General features: G+C 34.6%; 1 protein-coding gene across 1 annotated transcript; it reads right to left on the reverse strand.

Annotated features, from left to right (window-relative positions):
* Nucleotides 1–6035: 6035 nt before the first annotated feature.
* Nucleotides 6036–7723, reverse strand: LOC113752644 (transcription factor MYB16-like). The gene is made up of 3 exons (XM_027296736.1): nucleotides 7591–7723; nucleotides 7295–7424; nucleotides 6036–6927 (listed from the first exon to the last, which is right to left on the reverse strand). Exons 1-3 carry the CDS (start codon nucleotides 7721–7723, stop codon nucleotides 6036–6038), a joined length of 1155 nt encoding a protein of 384 aa, XP_027152537.1.
* Between the last annotated feature and the right edge of the window lie 4650 nt (nucleotides 7724–12373).

The following is a 12373-nucleotide window of genomic DNA, read 5'->3' on the forward strand; positions in this document are numbered from 1 at the left end:
TTTTCAAACACCTTTTTATCTCACATGCTTTATATTTAAAAAGTATTACAGTATTTTTTTTTGTAAAAAATTATCCCAAATAATCTCTTATACCAAACACACTTATAATTATTTTAATTAAAACTTACTGTGGCAATAAAATTGTGGCCGTCTTCTTAATCTTGAAATGTGCCGAAGTTCCCTGTTTGACGCGCTGCCAAAGGCATAAACCATATGGGCACTGGCAGACGATTCGTTAGCAATTTATTTGACACAACATATGGATAATTTTATAAACCTCCCTTAAGGTTTCTAACAATTTCACTGAACTCCTCTGAGATTTAAAAAATTACACTTACCTCCCTTGATTTGATAGTTTTAATAACAAAATCATAAAATAATATTGACTTAGTCAAATTTTTGAATGAATACCCAAAAATGCCCTTGTGTAATGAATTTTAATATATTTTTCTATATAATTATAAAATTATCTAGTATAATTATAAGAAAAATGTACCAAAATTTTCATGTCCATACCTACTATTTGATAAACAACTATAATAATAATTTCATTACTATGATAGGATACTTTTGATGATATTTTATTATGGATTTATATTTATAGGATAGAAAAGAAAATATTGAAATAATTCATTTATAGTTTTTGAATTTGTTGAGCAGTGAAATTATCATAATTTAGTAGTGGTTTTGGGCCATTTATTTTTTATTTTTTATTAATTTTAATACCAAAAAATAGAAAACAAAGATCAATAAAAATATAAAATTACATATAAAATTAACTCGTGGCACAAATCACTAGTTCGATATTTGGTTACAATAGAAACTAGAGATAATAGTGATAATTCTATAGTTTTATTGGCAAAAAATTAGAAAAGAAAGGAATAACAAGAAAAAGGAAAAAAAATAATTTTAAAACTCAATATAAGTATAAGCACACCAAATAAGGGAATTTCATTAAAATATTTAAGGGAAAAATTATCATTTTAAATGATAAGGGAGATATGTGTAATTTTTCAAATTTTAAGGGAGTTCAGTGAAATTGTCAGAAACCTCAGGGAAGGTTTCTGAAATTATCCCCAAAACATATGGTTCCATGTCTCCTTTTCGAATCAATGAATGCTGTCATCCGATGGAAAAATTGGCCAAGTTTCACATCTCGAGCCATAGAGTAAATTCTCAGACAGTGATACTTTTTAAGAAGAATTTCAAAACAATGCATTCACTGAAAGCATTTTTTAAGCAGCACATTTAGTGAATGCATTTTTTTGGACAAATAATAGAAGAACTGCATTCACAGAGTATGTCTTTTGGGAAACAACACATCTATCAAGTGCATTTTTCACTTTCCGGGAAGAAGTTTAAAAAACACCACCGTTTAAGAAGTGATTTTAGAAAATTCCACTTTTTGGGAATTTATATCGAACCTATAGGCCCAAAAATGCAACCATAGTTTCAATAGCTAAGTCCAACTATTTGAACTCCACCCTCACTAACTCAAAATAAATATTTCAAGTTGGACTTGAATGCTCAACTACTACTCAGTATTGTTCTACGAACTCTTCCTTTTAGACTTTGTTCTAGAGGTACTTTTTCGATATAGGAAGTGGTCCACTCAGTTTAGTCGGATTCTAGAGGTACATTTTCGATATGGAATGGGATATCACATTCATCCTTTCTTTTTGTTAGATTCATGGGTAAAGGGTTATGTCTCACATTGGTTCGAGAAATAGAGAAAGATCGGTTAATATGTGAATAAGGGTCTGAAACCTAATAGTTTAAGTTTTTGGATCAGAGTTGGGTTCCTGACTTACATATTGGTCTCTTTGGTGAACTCTCTCAAGATGTTTCCCCCTATCAAATTGGTATCAGAGTTTCAAATCACGATATTGGGCTACTCATGAATAAGTTGATTTTTCTAGGAGTTAGACCAGTGAAAATTCTCTTCTTGATTATGGACCAATGTGCCAAAGTACTAAGAAATTTGACTAGTGTTAGATCAGGTGTGCCATGGATTTAGCAGGGAGTCCGGTTGATGTTAGACCAAGGAACCAAAGGTTAGCAAGGGTCTAGAATGCAGTTTGGATGTTAAAAGAAGAGTGGGTCCATGTTTAGGAGAAGAGATGACTTTAGGTGATAAGGTAGATTTGCGTTGAGTATTAAAATGGGTCCGTTGAAGGACTTGTAAATTTGGGTTTAATATGAGGAGTTATTCATGAAGAGGAAGATTTGTTAGATTTATAAGTAAATGATTGTATCCCACATTGATCCGAGAGATAGAGAAAGAGCGGTTAATATGTGAGTAAGGATCCGATACCTAATAACTTAAGTTTTTGAGTCAAAATTGGATTCCTGACTTACATATTGGATTTTTTGGTGAATTCTCTTGAGGTGTATCCCCCTATCACCTTTAGGCAATGTTTTTAACCCGAACCGAAAAACCTTCTGGTTCACGGTTCAACCAGTTCAACTGGTTCAACCCCAGTTCAAAGATTTAATATTTTTTTATTCATTTTAGTATATAAAAATGTTGAATAAAACTAAAATATTTATTTTAGTTTTAAATACTTAATAAAAACCGATTGAACCTCCTGGTTTTTACCGATTCAACTGGTTCTTGACCGGTTCAATTAATTCTTTGGCTTTGTAATTGAACCGGACCAGAGGCATGGTCGGTTCGCTATTCAACCGGTCGAATCGGCCGGTCCGGTCCGATTTTCAAAACATTGCCTTTAGGTTTTGTTTTCTAAATGTGGTTTCTGCAATTAGGTCGATATATTCTAGAGGTACTTTTTCGATTTGGGATGAGGTATAACATTTACCTCTTCTTTTAAGCTTTATTTTTCTAGAGATGACTTCCGTCCTCAGATCGACGTGTCACATCGAGCACATCCCTTACGTAGTCGTACCATAATATCACGTCAACCAATCCTCGCGCAGAAATTGTATGAGATTCGTTCACGCTAGAATATCACACAAATGATAAACCAAACTTTTGTATAATATCATCATTTGTATAGATGTGATGAATGTGAAGTAAACGGATAATTAAAAAATTGACGAAAGGAACATATAAAAATAATTTTAAAAAAAACTCAAACAAGATTTTCTCCCAAAACTAGCAACCCAAACAGGATTAGATTTCAACTGCCCGTGTGGTAGAGGGCTATGGGACTTAAGAATGTGTTTTCAAGCGGAATAATGGTTTGGAAGACTTCTATGGGTTTCATTGCTCCATTCTATGGGTTTTAGCCGTTTAGCCGTTCCGATATTGTCAGGTGTCTCGCTTTGCGGGCTTCTCATTTCAACTGATATGAGAAATAAAAATATTCCCGAGAGTTTCACACACGTATGCCTGCGGAAATGATTTCTTCTGCCAATAAACTTTGACCTGAGGAGAAGTTATTAGAAACTGATCATTGCAGTAAAAGTTTAACAAGACAACACGAGGCATTGGAAATGATGATCAGAATATCAACCACCGAAAATTTAGAGTAGTATGGCCTGCGGGCCGGCTGTTCTTCTCCTTTAACAATGAAAAATGCCTAACAAAATAGATAATGCTGCCGTTTTCGTTTTGCAAACTTCAGAAAGGGTACACCTTGTCCAAAAGCATATATAGTTTGATTGCTACGATGTAATCAACTTTTATATATATATATATATAAGTACATTTACCAAAATGAAAACAGAAAAAACACCTTAAAACATCCTTTCACCTCTCAAACAATTTAGAAGTGTTTATTTTTAACAACCTAGCATAGATGCTTGCTACACGCACGTCGAAATATCACCATTTCTTTTCCTCCAAAAATTTTTAACCACAAAGCTTAAGGAGAGAAAACGACTGGAAATTCATGCAAAATTATAACCCTTACAATGGAGTTTGGATGGAAAGTGGAAACACAGCCCAAAACTTACCATTTTCAATTTGAATCCGGCAAAAAAAAAGAACTGCAGGAATACGCGTCAGTTTATAAATCTAGGGATGATTGGAATGAATAATGCCTAAGACGATATTTGGAGTTGAGAGAATTAATGATCAATTTCCTTCCTGTTTCACGCGTGAAAAGTCAACTTCTTTAGTTGGGACTTAAAGAAGACCAAACAGGAAAAACCCAATCGATCCATCATCAGATATTCATTAAGCTAAGATAGGAATCCTAGAATAAACATTCTCACGTTTGATGCAGATTTTCCGCTTGAGATGACCCAACATGTTTGGTGTACGGTTATGTAATCGACACGGTACGTGCCTGAGAGTACGTAACAAGCAAATCTTTGATACAAATCAACCGCGGCTACTAACGGTTCCAATGGCTCAGACCGCAGTAATTAAATGTTCCAAGGACAATGCCACCAGCTGCTGTGAGGGTGCAGCTTTTGCATTTCTCTGGGAAACAATCCGGTAAGAAAAAATGGTACTATAAACTTTCAAACTATCGACTGCCTGCCGACCGAAAAAAAAAACGAAGAGTAGGTGCTAGAAATCGGTTAGCCATATACAGATAGGAGGGATTTTCTTAATTAGTTCATAGAGTTTGGGTAAAAAAAAATAGGAATAAAACTGTAGTATTTTTTGTGATATCATGCATGTGAAATAAAAATGGTGGTTGGGAAGATAAAAAGTTACTTACGAAATGTGTGCAAGTAAAAATTTTTTTTGCAAACAATGATCAATCCAAAAAATTACTGCATTATTTGCATATAAGTAATTATTTTTTCATAGGGCCAGGTTTGTCTTTATCTTTTTTTTTGCTCCATCTAAAAATATGCTAATCATTACTAAGTGATTATGGCTGGTGTTCAATTTTACTTTTGAAGTCATGATCTCAGAGCTAAGTATTAAACTGAAAGAAGTCGACTATAAAGAGCTGCTCTTGGGTGTATTTTAGAGTTAGCAAACCTGTTTTGGCTTTTTCAAATATCAAAATAATTACAGGCTTGTTAAACCTACTACTGGTAGATTCTAGATTTTAGTTTTTTTTTTTTTTAAACAAACAAAAACATCAAAAAAAATTTATCATCCAAATCAAAATCTAAAATCAGGGTAAAATAATCAAATGAGAACAACCTTTGCATAAATAACTACACAAATTCTATTTGCTTAAAAAAGCCAATTTCCAATAATCACTTTCTCGTTATGAGCCTTAGAAATGTTGAAGTAAGCCAGATAAAGTCCAAACGTACACCCTGAGGAACTCTATAACATCCCTAGAGCTTTTACACCTTTTTGTCTTTTCCTTTTCTTTTACCCGACTGCCCAAATGAGAGTATGAGACTGCTTCCTCATAGTGTACAATCAATACAATCAATGACTACTAATAGAATACGATCACAGTATCCCATTTGTGTTGTTATACAAATTTGTATAAGAATTTCACAATGTATCCCCACAAGAGGAAAAGTCATGGGTTTCAGTCTAGTTTGAGTCTGATTCAATAACTATATTTGCATAGTTGTAAGTCAACTCTAGCTCGATCAAACTTGTGCTTGAGTTGGAACTTTAATCGACTCGCAAGCAGCTTATTTCGTTCACTTCTTTCGTTCACTTATTTCGCAAGTCATTAGCCACCCTTATTTCGTTCACTTCACAAAAGTACAGTGGTCCTCAAAATAAATGCAAGGTAGGCTTTTTCGCAGCCCGTATGTTTTCATGATAGAGAACCATAACACAAAAGGAGCCACATAACCTTCTTGATCGAGTTACAATGTTGACTGTTGAGTGATCCGTTTAAGTCACCTATGGCTCCACAAAATTAATGGAACCAACGAGCCCATCACCACTATTATCATAATCAAGAAAGTACAAACTCTTTTTTCACCTAGGAAACAATACTAGAAACTTAATCAGGTCTACTAGCTAATAACAAAAGAAAAACAGCTAAATTTCTGGGATAACCAACTAGGCACATTCTTAGTTTGAGCACTCCTACTACACATGTTGATTATCCTTCGATTTTCCTTCGAACCAAGCAATTGTTCTTCTTGGCAATTATAGCCTCCTTAAATTAACCTAGTCTAATGAAGATTATTACTTAGAAAATTGGTGAACCAGACGTGAAAGTAACCACATTGTCGAGGATATTATTCCAATATTTTCCGTTGTCTTCAAGATCACCACCACAGCTGCTATTGTCAAGATTGTAACAGGGTCCATTAGGGCTGGTGGAGTTATTGCCATCATCCGATAGAATGCTGGCAAAGCCTTCCATGAAACTCTGATGCCTTAAAGAGTTTTCTGCAATGTATCCAGCATCATCAGGGTTAGGGTATTCAATATTGTCATTATCGTCAAGCTGTATTGCGTTATCCATCACCTCCATGTCCATTCTTTCCCCAACCTCCACCTGGTGATCGTGTTGATTTAGTTTCCCTAGAGGCTTCCAGCTATTTGGGACAGTTTGTTTTGTCATTGTCCCAGAACCTACCTGTTGCTTCGAGTTTTCGACATACTCCATGACTGGAATAGCTACATTTGCACCAAAACCAGCATTGGTACGAGGAACAGGGAACATGTTGTCCGAGAAGTTTAAGGTAGAGTTTGGAGATTGAAGGTTTCCGTTAGAGGTGAAAAAACCATTAGTACTAGTAACGTTCTTTGTTGTCGTCCATGTTGCTTGCCATACTTTTAGTATATCAAGGCATGGTGGTTGGAACGAGGGTTTAGTTGGATAAGGAATGGAGGACAAGAGTTTTGATTCGCGAACAAGTCTAGCTTCGGCTTCAAGACGAGCACTTTCCCATTGAGCCATGTGACTAAGGTTCGCGGCATCCTTTTGTTGGCTGCAGCCAAAGGCGTTGGTTTTTGGCTTATGAGTTGCTGGATCGATGCCCATCTTGGTTAGTCTCTTCTTCAGATGTGTGTTCCAGTAGTTCTTTATCTCGTTGTCTGTTCGCTTCGGCAGATGAGCTGCTATGGCTGACCATCTATATCACCATTTAAAAAAATAGGTGTGTTTGGATGGACTATTATTTGAAAATTTTATTTGAAATGTAGTTTTTTTTATATGAGGTATATGAGATAAAAATATGATTATATGGTTGAAAAATATATTTGTGATTCAAATAAAATAATGAAAAAGAATATGCTAAACAGATGAAGCCTTTTATATGTGCTCGTACTATGAAGATGAAAAATACAGAAAATAAGTTTCATTTTTCGTGTGCAGGCCAATAATGCAAGAACAGTTGAACGCTTTTCTTTTCTTTTCTTTTTTCTTGGGGGGGGGGGGGGTAGGGGGGTGGGTGTAAGCAAGCATAGTTGATCATGCATGTTGCAGATTGATCTTCTTACCGGTTTCCAAGAAGTGCATGGAGTTGGATAATGGTCTGTTCTTCTTGCAAACTGAATTTTCCTCTCTTGATATCAGGCCTCAGATAATTTGTCCACCTAAGTCTACAGCTCTTGCCACATCTTTGAAGCCCTAATAACCAACCAAAGTACAAAAGTTATTTTTGGCAGACGCTAGGATATAAAATAGTGCTCATGTTTTTTGTGAACGAGAGGGACCAAAACGTGCGCAAAGAAGCAAACGGTAACAAATTCCAAAAAAAAAAAAAAAACTACAAACAAAGGTAGATGGAGGTCACCAGCTTTTGATGGGAGGGCTCGCCAACTTCCATGGCCATGTCGTTCGATGTAAGTCAAGAGCTTTTGGTCTTCCTCGGCTGTCCACGTTCCTTTCTTCAACCCAACTTTGTCGCAGCATGGTGATCTTCCCATTTTAAAGGGCTAGCCAGTCAAGAATATGATCCCTTGATACTTGATACTAACTAAATCCTACTTTTATCCAGCGCTCCAAAAGATCAAACAGATATTCTGCAGAGAAATAGAGAGAAGGATATATAGAGGAGGATTCTTGACTATTGACACCAAAATGACAATGTGTATATAATATATGTATATACGTGTATATATATATATATATACAGGGAAATATAGTTCATTAATCCATGGGACCGAAATGTACCAAGAAGATTTATAATCCAAGGGTATATTTTTATTTTGGCTCAACTAACAAAATTCATGTTCATTCATTATTTCATTTCATTGTACCATCGCCGTCTGTCTATGTAGGTCAATTCTCTTTGCGCACGGTTGTGAATACAGTACATAAGTGACAAGGAGAAACTGTATTCTCTCATGGCTGCAGACTCCCAAAGTTCAAACTAGATATCTTCTTCCTCCTGTGCAGGCACCTACTCGCTTTTTGAAAATTTTATACAGAAAAATTAAATTATTAGTTTTTTCTTATACTGACACTCTATGCATTAGTGGTTGCAAATAATTTTAATTTCAATATACATATCAAATTTTATATATGTGTTCTAGTTTATAAAATATCAAACGAATGAAGGATTGAATCAAAATTGTATCCATGATTACTTTAATACAGAATTCGCATGGTAAACATACGTGTTGGTCTTCAGTATTTTAGCACTTCCAATCTACTATCCATCCATTTGCTCATCTCGCTCCTTATTCCACATTCTAATTAGTCAGCCACCTGTCCATTCACTACAATTGATAAAATCACAGAATAATTCAGCTACACTTAATCGGATGCGAAGCGGTAGTTATGCTTATGTTTGAGATGGCTTATGGAGTTATGTTTTGCATTGATGACTTTTATTTGTTATCTAATGTAGAAGAAAGAAAACTTTGAATCAGTCAAAAAGTTATGCAGCAAGGAGAACCTAAATCAAAATCCATTCCAAAACATGTTTATTGACTATTCTGCACTGTCCCTTTTACTTGAATCAAAGCCCTCCAATAGCAATTTTGTCCTTTTTACAACCCTGATCTTGTTGTTATCTCAATTAGAGGTGTCAAAATGAGTGATTTTGAGCAGGTTTAGGTAATTTAAAATGAGTCAATCCATTTATAATGCACAATAAGTTTAATTACCATTTTTATCCCATCTGTGCGCTATGTTACAAAATTACATACTATTTAATAATTGAACAATAAGAATATAAAACTTTGGACTAAATAATATGAAAGTTAACATAAAAACTTAATTAAAAAACTTCTAACCCCTAGCATTTTTTTTGTGCATAAATTTACAGTTTCATTTTGGAAAGGTAGGAAAGGAAGTTAGAGTTTGCCCTAAATTGGTAATGCTGAAAAATGAGCAAATTAAGAGAAAATAAAATAATAAGATAAAACCAGCAAATAATAATAATAATAATTGAAATAAAAATAGTTAGCATCATGACAAAATGAAGAAACCGAGGAAAAAAATTTAAGTAGGACATCATGACAAAATGACTATATATAGTCTCTTTTATTAAGAGAATAACTGAGCCCAGAAAAAGAAAAGCACCAATTAATTCTTGTCTCTTCCACCAAGAATGATGATAATTTTCAGCAGCGCCTTTTAACAGATCCATGTATTTTTGCTGTGCAATAGAGAAAGGATTTGGAACCATGAAAAAAAGAGATTAAACAATGATTGGCCAACTTATGAACTTGAAATTGGATATATATCAAGAAAATACAGATGAAAACACGATAAAAAAAATCTCCTAGTGTATAGTTATTCTTTATCTTTAAGTTAAAAATTGGCTAGCATATTCTCCTATCTGTCCATTAGGTTCTCCACTTTCTGATGCTACGTTTGGTCAAAGGTGATGAAGAAATTAGGATACTATTGCTGAAGACAACTATAAATGAATGTGATTGTGAAAACAATTTCAAATGAGTTAATTGGGTTTGATGGATTATATAATTATACCTATTTATCAAATGGATATTACTGAGTAATCCATTTATACCTATATATAAAAATTTAAGATACTTATATCCAATTACTTATGGATGGGTATGAGTAAATTTTAGCCTTGGATGTAACGCTCTGAGAGCTTTCATTCCGTTTGGCATAACTTTCGGTGTTGTGGATACAAGTATCTTTTTTTCTTCTTTTTTTTTTTCCTTCTCAAATCAGCAGGATTGTGGATACAAATATTGCCAAAGAAAGAAGCTAAATTAATCTTAACTGAAATCATTACTAATTAATCACAACGGCTACAAACACCACTTCCACGTACTGTACATTAAATGTTTTCTTGAACTTTTATTTTGCAGATTCAATTCTTTTTTTTCTTTGATTGTATTGCCACTTTATGCTTGTTTGTAGCATTAAACATAAAAAAAAAAACTAGTTAATGTTCTAGGAGATTACAGATTCGGCAGATAAATGAAACAATTATGAAGCAGCTTATCATGTATACGTTTTTTTTTTTTTTTTTTTGCACTTTCAATTATAGAGAGAGCAGTACTGGTTGTTAATGGCAACTAAGTGCCATAAGAAGTAGGAATTTTAGAAAATCATAAGCCTGTCAGATAGCTGCATAAATAAAACTAATGAGGAAAAGGAGTTTCACATTGATATCCAAGTGTAGGAAGTCGGAACTAAAAGAAGAATGTATTTTGGCATGAATTAACATTCTTTAAAACAAAAAAAAAAAAAAGTTACATCCCTTTGATAAAATTCAGATCAAACTTCTTTCTTAACCTAATAACTTCGTGTTAGTAGTAAGAACAATCTACGTCCTCAAGAGAATTTGAAGAAGTACTTCATTTAAGGTTTAAACTCAAGTACTTAAGATTCTTGATCATCTTTCAAATGCTGCATGCGGAGGCTTAAAGCATGAGCCTTCTAGTAGTTGTTAATTGAAGTTACAGATGCGAAATCGAAAAAAGGTGAAAAACTGAGGGGCCGTCACAAAATAAAAAAAAAGAAGGGACAGGTAACACGGGCTTACCATCAATATTGTTGCTAGTCACGTATTTAAAAGTGTCACCTGTCCGTAATTGCCACAATTTAAAGGTGAGTACGAGTAATTTAATTATGTGAATTAAACGACACCTAGACATTTGTCTGGCTCAGTAAATACCAGCAATGAGTTTTAAGATGGATTTATTGCCTCCACCAGCAACAACAAAGGCAGCAATATCTTTATAAATACACGATTCAATGAAAAATTTATCAAATGAACAAGTAAGATAGGTAGCAATAATTTTACCCTCCATCGTATTAATGAGAAAGCGTGTAGGACTGAACCAATTGTTTAGCATACAATACAAGGGAACAAAAACGTTTAATTTCTCTATTTAGTCTTTGAACAAAATTCGAGGAGTCATTACAAGATTTTGTTATTGTTTCAAGATTTTTGTTGGCCCCGCGATCTGTTTTGTTTCGCTGATCCTGCATGCCCCTCCTCCTGTTCATAAGCTTGGAATTGCACTTTTATAGGGCAACAAGATGTATTGTTATTATTATGCTAAAAAAAGAAAGAAAAAAATTACATATTAGCTTATCATTGTTCACATGCAGTACATTGAATTGATCATCGAAATTATAGAAATGAAGAGATGGCAATGATGCTACCTTTCATCTTTACTAATATACCATTAATGATTCTTGAGTAGAAAATGAATGGGGCAGTTGCCAGTTATGGTGTGAATTTGCTATAGGCAGTGTGGTGTATTAAATAAAAAAGGCAAGAGGAGGTCTCTTTCTGGAAAAGATTGCTGAAACGGTACAATTGTGCAGCAACTCTAACTCTAGCCCAGTCCAGCTGCAGCAGGTACGATGCATAGTAAAATTGATAGCTGCATTAATTTTCTTTAAAAGCAATCACTGCAACATATTACAATCTGCGTTTTGGAGACGCTAAAAGCATTATGCTTTATTACATGCTCAAGGACAGTTACGTTCACTTGGAAATGCAGCAGGCCTTTGCATTAACAAATCACAAAAGGGTTGCAAGTTGCAGCTTTAAATGGTGTGTAAGAATGGATGTTGCTGTACTAGTACATATGGAAAACATCGACAGTCCCCCCGCAAGAGCCTGCATTTCCGCGTGCAGAATCAAGGACGAACACAATTTATAAAAGGTATGCTACGGCCCCTGTCCATCAAGAATTGCTGTCAAATGCTAGTTGGCTAAAACAAAAAGGACTCCGAGAACTGGGAGGATAAGTGGCTGAGGGGCAAGTCGTAACTCTGTCCAGCATGAAGTAGATATGAAATGTTTGGACCAGTTACAGCTGACAGCGAGTAGTACTGGATGGATTGGAGGTAAACTTAATTTCGTTGCATTGACATGATCAAGAAGCCAACACAGTGAAATAAGTTGCGGAAACAGCGCGGCAGACCATAAGCAGGATAAATGATACATATTCGAGTGATTAACTTTTTACGACATCTAATTACAGGACAATGTGCACTACTGATTGCAGTTAAATTCAAGTGTTAATTGTACAACAGAGATGGTTGTTCTGTAGTTGCGTCCCAGGGGTGATGTTCTTGTCCCTGTGGCAACTACTTCCACAAGAATCAAGAATGGAATGAATGAGGCAGCTGAG

This window comes from Coffea eugenioides, chromosome 11, assembly GCF_003713205.1.
Source record: "Coffea eugenioides isolate CCC68of chromosome 11, Ceug_1.0, whole genome shotgun sequence".
Classification (NCBI taxonomy): domain Eukaryota; kingdom Viridiplantae; phylum Streptophyta; class Magnoliopsida; order Gentianales; family Rubiaceae; genus Coffea; species Coffea eugenioides.